Source organism: Hypanus sabinus, chromosome 2 (assembly GCF_030144855.1).
Source record: "Hypanus sabinus isolate sHypSab1 chromosome 2, sHypSab1.hap1, whole genome shotgun sequence".
In the NCBI taxonomy this organism is placed as follows: Eukaryota; Metazoa; Chordata; class Chondrichthyes; order Myliobatiformes; family Dasyatidae; genus Hypanus; species Hypanus sabinus.
This window is the reverse complement of record NC_082707.1, coordinates 479344-497991: the sequence shown is the minus strand read 5'-3', so window position 1 is coordinate 497991 and position 18648 is coordinate 479344. Positions and strand designations below refer to the sequence as shown.

The following is an 18648-nucleotide window of genomic DNA, read 5'->3' as shown; positions in this document are numbered from 1 at the left end:
ATCTTTATGTTTTTTAGTAATTTTAATACCTAAATAAGTAAAATAATCTGTAACAACTTTAAATGGTAAATGTTTATCAATTGGAACTTGCATATTTAATGGAAATAATTCGCTCTTATTAAAATTCAATTTATAACCAGAAAAGTTACTAAACTGAGCAAGCAAGGATGAAATAGCAGGAATAGATCTCTCAGGGTCAGATATGTATAGTAACAAATCATCGGCATATAATGATAACTTATACGTCCCCTCCCCACGAGTAATAACCAAAATATTAGGTGATTCACGAATGGCTATCGCTAAAGGTTCCAAAGCAATGTCAAATAGTAAAGGACTTAAAGGACAAACTTGCCTTGTACCACGGAATAACTGAAAAAAAGGAGATCTTTGATTTTTGGTAAAAACCAAAGCCAAGGGTTTATAGTATATTAATTTAATCCATGATATAAATTTTGAACTAAAATTAAAATGCTGCAACATATTAAATAAATATGGCCATTCAACTCTATCAAATGCTTATTCAGCATCTAAAGAAATGACATATTCTGGTATTTTGGGTGAAGGAGTATAAATAATATTAATTAATTTTCTAATATTAAAAGATGAATAGCGATTTTTAATAAATCCAGTCTGATCTTCAGAAATGACTTGAGGTAATATATTTTCTAATCTAGTAGCCAAAATTTTACTAAAAATCTTAAAATCCGTATTCAGCAAGGATATAGGCCGATAGGATGCACATTCAATAGGGTCTTTATCTCTTTTAAGAATTAAAGAAATAGAGGCTTCATAAAAAGATTGTGGCAATTTGCCTATAACTAACACATCTTTAAAAATTTTACAAAGCCAAGGAGAAAGTATAGAGGAAAAGGATTTTAAAAATTCTGCAGAATAACCATCTGGACCAGAAGCTTTACCAGAATTCATTGAAAAAATAGCCTTTTTTATTTCAGCTTCCGTGATAGGTGTATCTAAGAATACACTATCCTCTACTGTTAATTTTGGAATATTCAATTTCCTTAAAAATTCATCTATTCTAGAAGAATCCTCAGCAAATTCTGATTGATATAAGGAATTATAAAAATCTTGAAAGGCTTTATTTATCTCTTTATGGTCGATCACCAGAGTGCCATCTTGTTTACGAATCCTAGTAATCTGTCGTTTAACTGAAGCAGTTTTCAATTGATTAGCCAATAATTTGCCAGACTTATCTCCATGTACATAAAACTGGGTTCTAGATTTAATTAACTGATTTTCAATCGAAGAGGATAATAACAAACTATGCTCCATTTGAAGTTCCACTCTTTCTTTATAAAGTTCTTTGCTGGGGGTCACTGAATAAATCTTAACCCTTAATCTCTGATCATAATCCATACTCTCTAAACCATGCAGCATCCTGGTAAATCTCCTCTGTACCCTTTCCAATGCTTCCAAATCCTTCCTATACTGAGGCAACCAGAACTGGACACAGTACTCCAGGCGTAGCCTAACTAGAGTTTTATAGAGCTGCATCATTACATCGTGTCTCTTAAACTCTATCCCTCGACTTATGAAAGCTAACATTCCATAAGCTTTCTTAACTACCCTATCTACCTGTGAGCCAACTTTCAAGGATCTGTGGACATGTACCCCCAGATCCCTCTGCTCCTCCACGCTACCAAGTATCCTGCCATTTACTTTGTACTCTGCCTTGGAGATTGTCCTTCCAAAGTGTACCACCTCACACTTCTCTGGGTTGAACTCCATCTGCCACTTCTCAGCCCACTTCTACATCCTATCAATGTCTCTCTGCAATCTTCAACAATCCTCTACACTATCTACAACACCACCAAACTTTGTGTCGTCTGCAAACTTGCCAACCCACCCTTCTACCCCCACATCCAGGTCATTAATAAAAGTCGCAAAAAGTAGAGGTCCCAGAACAGATCCTTGTGGGACACCACTAGTCACAACCCTCCAATCTGAATGTAGTCCATCCACCACGACCCTCTGCCTTTTGCAGGCAAGCCAATTCGGAATCTACCTGGCCAAACTTCCCTGGATCCCATGCCTTCTGACTTTCTGAATAAGCCTACCGTGTAGAATCTTGTCAAATGCCTTACTAAAATCCATCACATCCACTGCACTACCCTCATCTATATGCCTGGTCACCTCCTCAAAGAACTCTATCAAGCTTGTTAGGCACGATCTTCCCTTCACAAAGCCATGCTGACTGTCCCTAATCAGATCATGATTCTCTAAATGCCCGTAGATCCTATCTCTAAGAATCTTTTCCAACAGCTTTCCCACCACAGACATAAGGCTCACTGGTCTATAATTACCTGGACTATCCCTACTACCTTTTTTGAACAAGGGGATAACATTCACTTCCTTGCAATCCTCCGGTAGCATTCCCGTGGACAACAAGGACATAAAGATCCTAGCCAGAGGTTCAGCAATCTCTTCCCTTGCCTCGTGGAGCAGCCTGGGGAATATTCTGTCAGGCCCCGGGGACTTATCCATCCTAATGTATTTTAACAACTCCAATACCTCCTCTCCCTTAATATCCACATGCTCCAGAACATCAACCTCACTGTCATCAAGTTCCCGCTCAGTGGTGAATACCGAAGAGAAGTATTCATTGAGGACCTTGCTCACTTCCACAGCCTCCAGGCACAGCTTCCCACTTTTATCTCTAATCGGTTCTATCTTCACTCCCGTCGTCCTTTTGTTCTTCACATAATTGAAGAATGCCTTGGGGTTTTCCTTTACCCTACTCGCCAAGGCCTTCTCATGCCCCCTTCTTGCTCTTCTCAGCCCCTTCTTAATCTCCTTTCTTGCTACCCTATATTCCTCAATAGACCCATCTGATCCTTGCTTCCTAAACCTCATGTATGCTGCCTTCTTCCACCTGACTAGATTTTCCACTTCACTTGTCACCCATGGTTCCTTCACCTTACCATTCTTTATCTTCCTCACTGGGACAAATTTATCCCTAACATCCTGCAAGAGATCCTTAAACATCGACCACATGTCCATAGTACATTTCCCTGCAAAAACATCATCCCAATTCACACCCACAAGTTCTAACCTTACAGCCTCATAATTTGCCCTTTCCCAATTAAAAATTTTCCTGTCCTCTCTGATTCTATCCTTTTCCATGATAATGCTAAAGGCCAGGGAGCGGTGATCACTGTCCCCCAGATGCTCACCCACTGACAGATCTGTGACCTGACCAGGTCCGTTACCTAATACTAGATCTAGTATGGCATTCCCTCTAGTCAGCCTGTCAACATACTGTGACAGGAATCCATCCTGGACACACTTAACAAACTCTGTCCCATCTAAACCCTTGGAACTAATCAAGTGCCAATTAATATTAGGGAAGTTAAAGTCACCCATGATAACAACCCTGTTATTTTTGCACCTTTCCAAAATCTGCCTCCCAATCTGCTCCTCAGTATCTCTGCTGCTACCAGGGGGCTTATAGAATACCCCCAGTAGAGTAGCTGCTCCCTTGCTGTTCCTGACTTCCACCCATACTGACTCAAAAGAGGATCCTGCTACATTACCCACCCTTTCTGCAGCTATTATAGTATCCCTGACCAGTAATGCCACCCCTCCTCCCCTTTTCCCCCCTCTCTATCCCTTTTAAAGCACTGAAATCCAGGAACATTGAGAATCCATTCCTGCCCTGGTGCCAGCCAAGTCTCCGTAATAGCCACTACATCATAATTCCATGTATGTATCCAAGCTCTCAGTTCATCACCTTTGTTCCTGATGCTTCTTGCATTGAAGTACACACACTTTACCCCTTCTACCTTACTACCTTTACACCCTTTATTCTGCTGCTCTTTCCTCAAAGCCTCTCTATATGTTAGATCTGGCTTTACTCCATAGGTGCTCCATAGTTGTACTCCATAGGTACAACCATAGGTACCATAGGTACAACCTGGCATTAGATTAGATTCAAACTTATTGTCATTGTGCCAAGTGAAAAGTCAAAATGCCAAATGAAATGCAGTTAGCATCTAACCAGAAATGCAAAGATTTGTGTTATTTACAAAATAACTGTGAATAAAAAGAGCTACAGCACACAAATATAAAAGTACTGAGACAGTACAATATGGGTGCAATACTGCTTAGCACTGTGATGTGAGGTTCAGCAGGGACACAGCCTCAGGGAAGAAGCTCTTCCTGTGCCTGCTGGTGCGAGAGCAGAGGCTCCTGTAGCGCCTGCTGGATGGGAGGAGAGTAAAAATTCCATGGTTAGGCTGAGATGCATCCTTGATAATGCTTTTTGCCCTGCCCGGGCAGCGTTTATGGTATATGTTCTCAATGCTGGGCAATTGGGTGCCCATAATTCGCTGGGCAGTTTTCACCACACGCTGGAGTGCTTTGTGGTCCGATACGAGACAATTGCCATACCACACTAAGACGCAGTTGGTGAGTATGCTCTCAATGGGACAGCGGTAAAAGTCCGTCAGTATCCTGGGACAGAGGTGAGCTTTCTTGATGCTCCACAGGAAATAGGTTGTTGCGCCTTTTTGATCAGGATGGAGGAGTTCAGGGACCAGGTGAGATCCTCAGAAATGTGGACACAAAGAAATTTGAAGCTTTTTGTGCTATCCTGAAATATTCTGCAAACTACTCTCACAAATGCAAGTGCAGCTGCGGTGGCCATTACTAGAGATAATTTTGGGCCGGAATGGTGGGACCCAAGCCCTAGGGCAGATAATGAACCAATATTTAACCGATTTAAGTACTGAGCCAGATTTAAAAGATAAATGCACCAAGGCCGAGGGCGGGGTACAAACTGGTGTTCAACTCACTACTCCATGAGACTTTGCTCACCTCAGCACTGAAATGACTCTGTAATTGTGGCCCGTAGCCCCCGGGATGCAACGTCTCTGAACTGGCTCTGTGGCGGTGGATGCACTTTTGGGGACCCTGGGATTCATGATCCGTGTGTTATTTACTCCTGAAGAAGAGTCTCAGCCCAAAACATCGACTGCTTATTCACTTCCACAGATGCTGTCTAACTTGCTGAGTTCCTCCAGCATTTTGAGTGGGTTACTTTGCAGTTCCAGCATCTGCAGATTTTCTGATGTGTATGTTATTTGTTTACTTTTAATTATTTGCTCTTTTTTCACACAATGGATGTTTAACTGTCTTTATGGTATGGGGTTTTTCATTGTTTTGTGGCTGCCTGTAAGAAGATGAAGAGTGGGAGTAAACGGGACCTTTTCAGAATGGCAGGCAGTGACTAGTGGGGTACCGCAAGGCTCAGTGCTGGGACCCCAGTTGTTTACAATATATATTAATGATTTAGACGAGGGAATTAAATGCAGCATCTCCAAGTTTGTGGATGACATGAAGCTGGGCGGCTGTGTTAGCTGTGAGGAGGATGCTAAGAGGATGCAGGGTGACTTGGATGGGTTAGGTGAGTGGGCAAATTCATGGCAGATGCAATTTAATGTGGATAAATGGGAGGCAAGAACAGGAAAACAGATTATTATCTGAATGGTGGCCGATTAGGAAAAGGGGAGATGCAACGAGACCGTGTCATTGTACACCAGTCATTGAAGGTGGGCATGCAGGTACAGCAGGCGGTGAAAAAGGCAAATGGTATGTTGGCATTCATAGCAAAAGGATTTGAGTACAGGAGCAGGGAGGTTCTAATGCAGTTGTACAAGGCCTTGGTGAGACCGCACCTAGAATATTGTGTGCAGTTCTGGTCCCCTAATCTAAGGAAAGACATTCTTGCCATAGAGGGAGTACAGAGAAGGTTCACCAGATTGATTCCTGGGATGGCAGGACTTTCATATGAAGAAAGACTGGATCGACTAGGCTTATACTCACTGGAATTTAGAAGATCAGACATGATCATACTGAATGGCGGTGCAGGCTCGAAGGGCCGAATGGACTACTCCTGTACCTATTTTCTATGTTTCTATGAATCTCAAGGTTGTATATGGCAGTGCAACCACCAGGCCGCAAAGCGTGTGCTACCGGGCCGCAAGGAAATGATATGACTTGGCGGTATGAAGTGATATGAGTCACATTGCCAAATCATATCGTCTCCTCGTGGCCTGGTGGTTAGAGACCACTGGTATATGGTATACATACTTTAATAATAAATTTCATTTGAATTTTGAACACTACTGTGGCAACCTGTAAAGTTGTGTTGTGCAGTGAGGATCATATACACTCCTACTCTGAAAGGAGTGTTTCTGTCTTTTGAAGAAGACAGTGGTTGCTTGGGATGATTTTCCCTGTGAGGCAAAACTCACCATCAGGTGTGACTTGAATAGGCACTACAGGTACTTCAATGGTTTTTTTAAGTATTTTTGTGGAGATCACACTGGTACGAGAGATCTTGAGTTTATCAGCTTTTAGATAGCCTTTTGTAATGGAATGAGACACTGACAATGACCCCGATAACATTAGAGCACAGAACAGTACAGCACAGGAACAAGCCCTTCAGCCCACAACATCGTGCCGAACCAAATAAATTAGTCATCAAACAGCCAACTAAACTAATCCCTTCTGCCTACATATTTTTAATATTCTTCCATTTTCCTCATGTTCATGTGCCTATTTAACAGTCTCTAATGTATTTGCCTCTACCGCCACCCCAGGCAGCAATAACATTAGGGAAAGGAATTCAGGGCTCTTGTATGAGTCTTAGCTGAGCTTTTCGAGATGCTTTTCCAAAGGGGATGTTCCTCCTCATACTGGAGATACCCTCTCTTCTTTGTTCTCGAAGGGCAGTTCTGTTAATGGTTCAACCACTGATGGTTCTTGACAGCAGTCAAGAATCCTGGTTATTAGATTGCTGCTACATCACCTTCAATACAGAAAGGATTACAGAGGACATTTAGAAGGATGCATGAGACTAGATGTGGAGAGACTGGTGATACCAAGGTCACTACTCCTGTAAAATTCAGAGGTCCAAAGGAACTTGGGAGTCCTTGTGCAGGATTTTCTAAAGATTAACTTGCACATTAAGTTGGTGGTGAGGAAGGCAAATGCAATGTTAGCATTCATTTCGAGAGGACTAGAATATAAAAGCAGGATGTAATGCTGAGACTTTATAAGGCATTGGTCGGACTGCACAGGGAATATTCTGGGTAGTTTTGGGCCCTTCTAACTGAAAGATGTACTGGCATTGGAGAGGGTCTAAAAGACGTTCATGAGAATGATTAGGGGAATGTGTGGGAAGAGCTAAAGATGGAACCAGAGGTTTTAGTGGATCTGGGTGACTTCCTCCAGTTTGTCCACGAAAAGGTTTCATTCTTTGTCCTGTCTGTTTTTTTTTCCTTTTTCACGGTAGCTGAGGGGTCTGTTGGAGTCTATGATCTACAGATGCAGCTCAAACTATGGTTCTTCATGGGCAGTGGGTTCTCGCTCTCAAAACTCGCCGATATCACCAGGTGCGGCCTGGAAGATGTGCACCTTTGTGGTGTGGCCCTGTGGACGACCGGATTCCTTGCCGATTGAAGTGTCGCGGGAGAGTAAAATATTAAAACAGCGGGTGGAGAGCAGAGGCCCCTACACTCTAGCAATCTTTCTCTCTCTCTACACGGTGAGTGACAGTCTTTCTCCTTGAGAAAGAGGGCTCGGAAAAGCAATACAGCAGATTGTAACATTGAAACAGTGAGCTAGTGGTCTCCCCTTTCATTGTGGCAGAAGCAATATCTCTCTCTCTCTCTCTCTCTCTCCCCCTCATTGGAGACCGAGAGCCTGTCTGAGATGTCGAAGTGCTGGGACAGACAGTGGTTTTTGATCATGGTCTCTGGGTGTTTTGCAATTACTTGCATGATGAGTGGTAGGGGTGATGCTTTTGCCAAAGCAAGTTTGGGAAGAGGGATGGTGGCAAGTGGATGCTTTTACTGCTCCTCGTGCATGGGAAGGGAGTCTTTGGGGTTCTAATGTTTTCTGTCATTCATTCATTTTTTTTCTAGTTCTGTTGATGTTTGCAAAGAGTAAGAATTTCAGGTTGTATACTGTATACATTCTCTGATATTAAATTGAACCACTGAACCATTGAAAGGGTAGACCATAAGACCGTAAGGTATAGGAGCAAAATTAGGCCATTTGGTGCATTGAGTCTACATTGCCATTACATCATGGCTGATACATTTCCCTCCGAGCCCCAATCTCCTGCCTTCTCTGCGTATTAACCTTTGCCTTAAATAAACCCAATGACTCGGCCAGCAGCCTGTAGCAAGAAATTCCACAGATTCACCACTCTCTGGCTAAAGAAATTCCTTCTCATTTGTGCTAAGTGGACGTCCTTCTTTCTGAGGCTGTGTCCTTTGATCTTAGACTCACCCACCATAGGAAATATCCTCTCCGCACACACACACTATCAAAGCCTCTCAACACGTGATCGGTTTCAATAAGACACTCCCTTCTTTCTTCTGAATTCCAGTGAGTACAGGTCCAGAGCCAGCAAACACATCTCATCTGATAAGCCTTTCAATCCCAGAAACACTTTCATGAACCTTTTTTGAACCTTCTCCAATGCCAGCACATCCTTTCTTAGATAAGGACCTCAAAACTGCTCATAATACTCCAAGTGAGGCCTCACCACTGCCTTATAAAGCCTCAACATTACATCCTTGCTTTTATATTCTAGTTCTCTCAGAAAGAATGCTAACATTGCACTTGCCTTCCTCACCACCGACTCAAAATACAAATTAGGACGGTGAGACATAGGAGCAGAATGAGGCCATTTTCCCCATCGTGTCTGCTCCACCATTCAATCATGGCTGATCCTCAGTCTTCTCCCCATAAACTTTGATGTGGTCTCCAATCAAGGAGGGTTGCAGATGTTGTTCACTTATTCAAGAAAGGGAATAGATATAGCCCAGGAAATTATAGACCAGTGAGTCATAATTAAGTGGTTGGTAAGTTGATGGAAAAGATCCTGAGAGGCAGGATTTATGAACATTTGGAGAGGTATAATATGATTAGGAATAGTCAGCATGGCTTTGTCAAGGGCAGATCGTGCCTTACGAGCCTGATTGAATTTTTTGAGGATATAACTAAACACATTGATGAAGGTAGAGCAGTAGATGTAGTGTATATGGATTTCAGCAAGGCATTTGATAAGGTACCCCAAGCAAGGCTCATTGAGAAAGTAAGAACGTATGGGATCCAAGGGGACATTGATTTGTGGATCCAGAACTGGCTTGCTCACAGAAGGCAAAGAGTGGCTGTAGACGGGTCATATTTTGCATGGAGGTCAGTAACCAGTGGTGTGCCTCAGCAATCTGTTCTGGGCCCTCTTCTCTCCATTATTTCTATAATTGACCTCAATGAGGAAGTGGAGGGATGGGTTAGTAAATTTGCCAATGACACCAAGGTTGGGGGTGTTGTGGGTAGTGTGGAGGGCTGTCAAAGGTTACAGCTGGACATCAACAGTATGCAAAACTGGGCTTTAAGAAGGGAGGAAAGCAAAGGCAAATTAAAGAAAATCATAGGCCAGTTAGCCTAACCTCAGTGGTTGTGAAAGTGATGGGGTCCATTATTAAGGATGAAGTTTTAGGGGTACTTGGAGACTAATGATAAAAGAAGTCAAAGTCTGCATGGTTTCTGTAAAGGGAAATCTTCCCTGACAAATCTGTTAAGAGTTCTTCAAGTAGCGGGCACAGTTTTAAGGTGCTTGGAAGAAGGTACAGAGGAGATGTCAGGGTTAAGTTTTTTTTACGCAGAGAGTAGTGAGTGCACAGAATGGGCTGCCGTTGACAGTGGTGGAGGCAGATACGATAGGGTCTTTTAAGAGACTCTTGGATAGGTACATGGAGCTTAGAAAAACAGAGGGCTATGGGTAACCCAAGGTAATTTCTAAAGTAAGTACATGCTCTGCACAGCATTGTGGGCCAAAGGGCCTGTATTGTGCTGTAAGTTTTCTATGTTTCTAAGAAACAAGCAGAGTGGACAAAGAAGAGGCAGTGGATGTCATTTACTTGGATTTTCAAAAGGCATTTGATAAGATGCTACACATGTAGCTGTTTAACAAGATAAAATCCAATGCTGTTGCAGAGAAGATACTGGCATGGATTGCAGAATGGCTGACAGACAGGAGGCAGCGATTGGTAAAAAAAGGGGCCTTTTCTGGTGGCTGTTGGTGACTAGTGATGTTCCCCAGGGGTCAGTACAGGGACCGCCATTTTTCACATTGTTTGTTAATGATTTAGATAGAAGAATTGATGGTTTTGTGGCAAAATTTGCAGATGATACAAAGATAGGTGGAGAGGTAAGAAGTGCTGAGGAAGTTATGCGACTGCAGCAGAACTTAGACAAATTGGAAGAATTGGCAAAAATATGGCAGATGGAATACAGTGTTGGGAAATGTCTGATATTACATTTTGGTAAAAGGAACAATACTGCAGACTATTATCTATGTACAATGTCCTGTGTATGTTACTCAAAATGTTTTTTTTTTGGTTTGTTAAGAGTAGGAATGCTTCTTTGTCTGATAAGTGTTTCTCTCACAGTTGTTTTGTTGATATGGTAATTGTATTTATTTGTTAACCAATGGGGAATGTTATTTTGTCTTGTAAGGCTTTGCGGGCTTTTGGTAGAGAGCCGGGAGGAAGATGCCGAGGAAGGTGGACGTGTGCTGCACTGCTTGGAAGACCACCGGGTGTGGTCCCAGGTGCAAAGACGTGGAGGTCAGAGGCAAGCGATGAGGGGTCGGATGTTTGATGGTTGAGCTCCAACGATGTGCACTAAACCGACTGAACTTTGATAAGTTGGCGCCTTTTTGTTTTTTTCCCTTGCATATATATTGTATTGCCTAATACTCTGTTAATTTTAGTAAACTCTTTAAAATGTATTTCATAACGGTATTTGTTGTGGGTTTGATACTGTGGGCGGGCGCGAGGCATAAACTCGATTCTCACAGCACCTGCATGTACGGGAGGTGGGGTTGGTGTGTGGCTGGATCTCCTTTTCCCCTAGACATATACCAGCCTGTTGGGCAAGTGTTACATCTAAATGGGGAGAAGGTTCCAACATCAGAAGTGTAGAGGGACTTAGAAGTCCTCATGCTAGAATCCAAGAAGGTTAACTTACAAGTTGAGTCTGTGGTAAAGAAGGCAAATGCAATGTTGGCATTTATTTAAAGGGGAATAGAGTATTAAAGCAAGAAGATAGTGCTGAGCCTTTTGAAGACACTAGTCAGGCTGCTCTTGGTGTATTGTCAATAAGAACATAAGAAATAGGAGCAGGAGTAGGCCATCCAGCCCATCAAGCATGCCCCGCCATTCAATAAGATCATGGCTGAACTGTCTGTAAACTCAGCTCCATCTACCTGCCTTTTCCCCATAACCCTTAATTCCCTTACTATGTAAAAACTTATCTAACTGTATCTTAAATATATTTAGTGAGGAAGCCTCAACTGCTTCCCTGGGCAGAGAATTCCACAGATTCACCACTCTCTGGGAAAAACAGTTTCTCCTCATCTCTGTCTTAAATCTTCTCCCCTGAATCTTGAGGCAATGTCCCCGAGTTCTAGTCTCACCTACCAACGGAAACAACTTTCCTACTTCTATCTTATCTATCCCTTTCAAAATGTTGTATGTTTCTATAAGACCCCCTCTCATTCTTCTGAACTCCAGAGAGTATAGTCCCAGGCGACTTAATCTCTCCTCAGAGGTTAACCCCTTCATCCCTGGAATCAACCTGGTGAATGTCCTCTGCACCGCCTCCAAAGCCAGTATATCCTTCGTCAAGTATGGAGACCAGAACTGCACATAGTACTCCAGGTACAGCCTCACCAGTACCCTGTAGAGTTGCAGCATGACCTCCCTGCTTTTGAATTCAATCCCTCTAGCAATGAAGGCCAACATTCTGTTTGCCTTCTTCGTAACCTGTTGTACCTACAAGCCAACTTTTTGCGATTCATGAACAAACACTCCTAATTCCCTCTGCACAATAGCATACTGCAATCTTTCACCATTTAAATAATAATCTGCTCTTCTATTATTTCTTCCAAAGTAGATGATCTCGCATTTAGCAATGTTGTATTCCATCTACCAGACTTTGGCCCACTTACTTAATCTATCTATATCCCTCTGCAGACTCTCCACATTCTCTGTACAATTTGCTTTTCCCTCAGTTTAATGTCATCAGCAAATTTTGCTACGCAACACTCAGTCCCCTCTTCTAAATCATCGATGTAAATGGTAAACAGCTGCAGGCCCAGCACCGACCCCTGTGGCACCCCACTCACCACTGACTGCCAACTAGAGAAACACCCATTTACACCAACTCTCTGCCTTCTATTGGTTAACCAATCCACTATCCATGCCAATACACTTCCTCCTACTCCATGCATCCGTATCTTATTTATAAGTCTCTTGTGCGGCACCTTATCGAACGCCTTCTGGAAATCCAAGTATACCACATCCACCTATTCCTTTCTATCCACTGCATTCACTATGTCCTCAAAGAACTCCAGTAAGTTTGTCAAACAGGACTTGCCCTTTCTGAATCCATGCTGCGTCTGTCTAATGGAACCACTTCATTCTAAATGTTTTACTATTTCTTCCTTAATAACAGCTTCAAGCATTCAAGACTACAGATGTTAAGCTAACTGGCCTATAGTTGCCCGTCTTTTGCCTACATCCTTTTTTAAAAAGTAGCGTGACATTTGCTGTCTTCCAATCCGCTGGGACCTGCCCAGAGTCTAGAGAGTTTTGATAAATGATTACCAACGCATCTACTATAACCTCCGCCAATTCCTTCAGCACCCTGGGATGCATCCCATCAGGGCCAGGGGACTTATCTACCTTCAGGCCCTCTAGTTTGCTCATCACCATCTCTTTAGTGACAGTGATTTTATCGAGGTCCTCACCTCCCATTTCGTCCATAATATCCTTCTTGGGGCCCAAACCTGTTCTTGTCAACAGGTTTGGGCCCCATATCTCAGAAATGATCTGTTGTCATTGTAGAGAGTCTAGAGGAGATTCATAATGATTATTCCAAGAATGAAGGGTTAACATGTGAGTAGCATTTGGCATCTTTGGGGCTGTACTCACTGGAATTTAGAAGAATGTAGGGGCTCTAATTGAAACCTACCAAGTGTTAAAAGGACTAGATAGAGTGGATGTGGAGAGTACGTTTCCTATGGTGGGGGTATCCAGAACTAGAAGCAGAGCTTCAAAATTGAGGGGTGACCCATTAGAACAGATGTAACGAGGAATTTTTTTAGCCAGGTAGTAGTAAATCTGTGGAATGCTCTGCATAGACCACAGTGGAAGCCAAGTCCATGTGTATATTAAAGCAGAAGTTGATTGTTTCCTGATTGGTCAGGGCATCAAAGAATATGGCAAGAGGCAAGCTTATGGGGTTGAGTGGGATCCAGAATCAGCCATGATGGAATGGCACAGCAGAGTCGATGGGTGTCTTAGGGTCTTATACAACAGCTTTCACTTAAGAGGTACTGCTGAGCAAACTTGTGGGCCTGAAGATAGAAAAGCCCCTGTTCGTGGGGAACCCGGTGCTAAAATATTCACAGACGACCTAATTTGCTGCAAGGGTCAGTGCTGCGCCCACAACTGTTCACAATATACATGAACGATCTGGAAGAGAGCACCGAGTGTAGTGTATCTAAGTTTGTTGATGATACTAAATTGAATGGAAAAGCAAATTGTGCAGAGAGTCTACAGAAAGATATACATAGGTTAAGTGAGTGGGCAAGGGTCAGGCAGATGGAGTACAATGTAGGGTTGCTCCTCTACCATGAGGATAGGCTCATCTTGGTATAAGAAGAAGCCATGGACTGACCCATCAGACCAAGAATGGGAATCGGAATTAAAATATTTGGCCACTAGGAAGTCCCCCTTATGGCAGATGGAGCCGATGTGTGAGTCCCCCTTATGGCAGATGTTTGACAAAGCTGTCCACCAATTTACAGTGGGTCTCACTAATGCAGAGGAGGCTGCATCAGAAGCACTGGACACAACAGATGTCTTCAGAAGATGCACAGGTGAAGTGTTCCCTCACCTGGACAACTGTCTGGGGCACTGAATGGAGTGAGGGAGGAGGTGTACGGGCAGGTGTAACATTTAAGTCACTTGCAGGGATAAGAGCCAGGAGGGAGATTAGTGGGATGGATGAATGGGGAGGGCTTGATGATCTACAGCTTATTAGGGAAAGTGAGCAGGAGATAGAAAGGAGCTACAGGGAAATCATCATCTCATGGCTGCAGGAGTAGGGCAAGTGGGTGACTGTCAGGGAAGGGAAGAGCTCAGATAGTAGAGAGCACCCCTGTGGCTATCCCCCTCAGTAAGTGCTGTCTCAGTTTGGATGCTGTTGGGGGGGGGGGGGGTGACCTGACAGAGGACGACCACGGCAACTGGGTCTTTGGCATTGAGCCTGGTTCCGTGGTGCAGAAAGGAGAGAAGATGATAAGGAATGTGATATTCATTAGTTCCATAGTGAGGGGAACAGACAGGAGGTTTTGTCAGCCTGGTAGAGATACCTGCAGGGTGTGTAGAAATTGGTACATTGGTAGAAAAAGGGAGGAGGTTCTGAAGAGAGAATTTAAGGAGTTGGGTAGGAAGCTGAAAAGCAGGACCTCCAGGGTAGTAATCTCAGGATTGCTGCCTGTGTCACATACTAATGAGCGGAAGAATAGCAACATCAGGCATATTAATGCGTGGCTGAGAGACTGGTATAGGGGGCAGAACTTTGGGTTCCTGGATCATTAGGGTCTCTTCTGGGGGAGGTATGACCTGTACTAAAAGGACGGGTTACACCTGAACCCAAAGGGGTCCAATATCTTAGTGGGCCGGTTTAATAGAGCTGAGGAAGGGGGAAACGGAAATAAACCAAAGATAGCGTGCAAGAGAGATGATAGAAAGGACAGGCAGGAAATGAGGCATAATCACAGCCAGTGGGGTGATTTAAAGGCAATAGAGGTGTGGTGAAGTTAAAACAGAAAGCAACAACTACTGGTTATATTTGAATGCATGCAGCATAAGAAATAAAATGGACGATCTTGAAATTCAACTATAGATTGGCAAGTATAATGTAGCCATCTCTGAAACTTGGCTAAAGGATGGCTGCCACTGGGAGCTGAACATCCAAGGATATACGGTGTATCAGAAAGATAGGTTAGTAAGCAGAGGGAGTAGTGTGACCCTATGTGTAAGAAATAATATTAAATCACTAGAAAGGGATGACATAGGATAGGAAGGTGTAGAGTCTCTATGGGTTGAGTTAAGAAATGGCAAAGGTAAAAGGACCCTAATGGCAGTTGTATTCAGGCCTCCAAACAGCAGCCAGGATATGGATTACAAATTACAGCAGGAGTTATAAAAGATGTGTCAGAAGGGCAATGTCATGATAATCATTAGAGATTTTAACATGAAAGTGAATTGGGAAAACCGGGACAGTACTGGACCTCAAGCGAGAGAAGTTGTAGAATGTCTAAGGGATGGCTTTTTAGAAGAGCTTGTTGTTGAGCCTACTAAGGGGATTGGCATTGCTAGATTGGCTGCTTACCATGATCCAGAGGTGATAAGAGCTTAAAAGTTAAGGAACCCCTATGGAACAATGATCACAATATGATCGAACTCACTTTGAAATTTGAGAAGGAGAAACTAAATTCCAATGTGTCGGTATTTCAGTGGAATAAAGGAAATTACAATGGCATGAGAGAGGAACTGGCCAAAGCTGACTGGAAAGGGACACTAGCAGGAAGGACACCAAAAAAGTAATGGCTGTTCCTGTGAAAAATGAGGGAAGTGCAAGACAGATATATTCCAAAGAAGAAGAAATTTTTGAATGGAAGAAGGACACTGCCGTGGCTGATAAGTGAAGTCAGAGCAGATATAAAAGAGAGGGCATACAAGGAAACCAAAGACAAAGCTAGTGGGAAGATAGAGGATTCAGAAGTTTTTAAAAACTTGCAGAAGGAAACTAAGAAGGTCTTTAGGAAGCAAAAGATGAATTATGAAAGGAAGCTGGTGACTAATATCAAAGAAGATACTAAAAGCATTTTTAAGTATATAAAGGGTAAAAGAAAGTAGAGGGTAGATATAGAACCAATAGAAAATGACTCTGGAGATATTATAATGAGAGACACAGAGATGGCAGAGGAACTGAATGCATATTTTGCATCAGTCTTCACAGTGGAAGACATCTGCCGTATACCAGACTTTCAAGAGTGTCAGGGAAGTGAAGTACGTGCAGTGAAAATTATGACTGAGAAGGTGCTCAGGAAGCTTAAGGGTGTGAGCCTGGATAAATCTCCTGGACCTGATGGAATGCACCCTCGGGTTCTGATGAAAGTAGCTGGGGAGATTGCAGAGGCATTAACAATGATCTTTCAAGAATCGATAGATTGTGGCATTATACCAGATGACTGGAAGATTGAAAATGTTACTCTGGCTATTTAAGAAGGGTGGGAGGAAGCAGAAAGGAAACTATAGAGCTGTTAGCCTCACATCAGTAGTTGGGAAGTTGTTGGAATCCATTGATAGGGATGAGATTACGAAATACCTGGAGGCACATGACAAGATAAGCCAAAGCCAGCATGGTTTCCTGAAAGGAAAATCCTGCCTGACTAACCTACTGCAATTTTTTGAGGAAATTACAAGTAGGGTAAACAAAGGAGATGCAGTAGATTTGGTGTGCTTGGATTTTCATTAGGCCTTTGACAAGGTGCAACACATGAGGCTGCTTAGCAAGTTAAGAGCCCATGGAATTACAAGATTGTTACTAGCATGGGTGGAGCATTGGCTGATTGGCAGAAAACTGAGAGTGGGAATAAAGGGTTCTTATTCTGGCTGGCTGCCGGTTACTAGTGGAGTTCTACAGGGGTCGGTGTTGGGACCACTGCTTTTTACAATGTACAGTATGTCAGTGATTTGGACTACGGTATTAATGGATTTATGGCTAAACTTGCTGATGATACAAAGATAGGTGGAGGAGCAGGTAGTGTTGAGGAAACAGAGAGCCTGCAGAGAGACTTAGATAGTTTAGGGGAATGGGCAAAGGAGAGACAAATGAAATGCAATGTTTGAAAGTTTATGGTCATGCACTTTGGTGGAAGAAATAGACAGACAGACTATAATTTAGATGGGTAGAGAATTCAAAATGCAGAGATGCAAACAGTCTTGGGAGTCCTTGTGCACAATACCCTAAACATTAACCTCCAGGTTGATTCGGTAGTGCAGAAGGCGAATGCAATGTTGGCATTCATTTCTAGAGGTATAGGAATATAAGAGCAGGGATGTGAATTTGAGGCTCTATATGGCACCCGTGAGACCACACTTGGAGTACTGTGCACAGATTTGGGTTCTTTATTTTAGAAAGGATATACTGAGATTGGAGAGGGTTCAGAGAAGATTCATGAGAATGATTCCAGGAATGAAAGGGTTACCATATGAGGAATGTCCGGCAGCTCTTGGGGCTGTATTCCCTGGAGTTCAGGAGAATGAGGGGGGATCTCATAAAAACATTCCGAATGTTAAAAGGCCTGAACAGAGTAGATATGGCACAGTTATTTCCCATGTTGGGGGAGTCCAGGACAAGAGGGCACAACTTCAGGATTGAAAAATGTCTATTTAGAACTGAGATTCAGAGAAATTAATTTAGTCAGAGGATGGTAATTGTAGAATTTGTTACCACTAGAAGCTGGGGAGGCCAAGTCATTCAGTGTGTTTAAGGCAGAGATAGATAGGTTCTTGATTGGCTGGGCATCAAAGGCTGAATGGCCTACTTCTGCTCCTATTCTTATGGTCTTATGGAATGAACAAGGAAATTACAGAGGGAGCGATCCCTGCAGAAAGTGAGAGGTAGAGGTAAACATATACACACTGTACCGCAATTGTGGTCTAACCAGAGCCGCATACAGGTGCAACATTACATTGCGGCTCTTGAACTCAATCCCCCAACTAATGAAGGCCAACGCACCACATGCCTTCTTTACCACCGAACTACTTGCACAGAAAATTTGAGTAATATCTGGACTTGGACCTCACAAATCCTCTGTTCCTCCACTCAACTAAGTACTAAAGAAGCTAGTGAGCTTGAAGCCATAGAACAGTACAGCATGGAAACGGGCCCACCATTAACCTGCCTCGTCCCAGCAACTTGCACTTGAACCATAGCCCTTCATCCCCTTCCCTTTCACGTACCTATCCAAATTTCTCAAATGTTGAAATCAACTTCGCTGGCAGCTTGTTGCACACCTTCATCTGAGTGAAGAAATTAACATAGAAACATAGAAAAATAGAAAATTTACAGCACCATACAGGCCCTTCGGCCCACAGGTCTGTGCCGAACATGTCCCTACCTTATAAGTTACTAGGCTTACCCATAGGCCTCTATTTTTCTAAGCTCCATGTACCTATCCAAAAGTCTCTTCAAAGATCCTATTGTATCCACCTCCACCATCATTGCCGGCAGCCCATTCCATGCACTCACCTCTCTCTGAGTAAAAAGCTTACCCCTGACATCTCCTCTGTACCTCCTCTCCAGCACCTTAAACCTGTATACTCTTGTGGCAACCATTTCAGCCTGGGAAAAAGCCTCTGACTATCCACACGATCAATGCCTCTCATCATCTTATACACCTCTCATCCTCCGTCGCTCCAAAGAGAAAAGGCCGAGTTCACTCAACCTATTCTCATAGTGTATGCT

The 18648-nt window shown here is 43.1% G+C and overlaps 1 protein-coding gene across 14 annotated transcripts in view; it reads right to left on the bottom strand.

Moving 5' to 3' along the window:
* masp1 (MBL associated serine protease 1) overlaps window positions 1–18648 on the bottom strand; it is a 404010-nt gene that overhangs the window by 267762 nt on the left and 117600 nt on the right. The window contains exon 7 of one of the 14 annotated variants that reach the window (XM_059990956.1): window positions 4106–4218. The exons of the other annotated variants lie outside the window; for them this stretch is intronic. Within the exon in view, the coding sequence (XP_059846939.1) occupies window positions 4142–4218 (77 nt within the window). The 3' untranslated portion in view covers window positions 4106–4141. Of the gene's footprint in view, window positions 1–4105; window positions 4219–18648 lie in introns of those variants that run through there. 14 annotated transcript variants of the gene reach the window in all.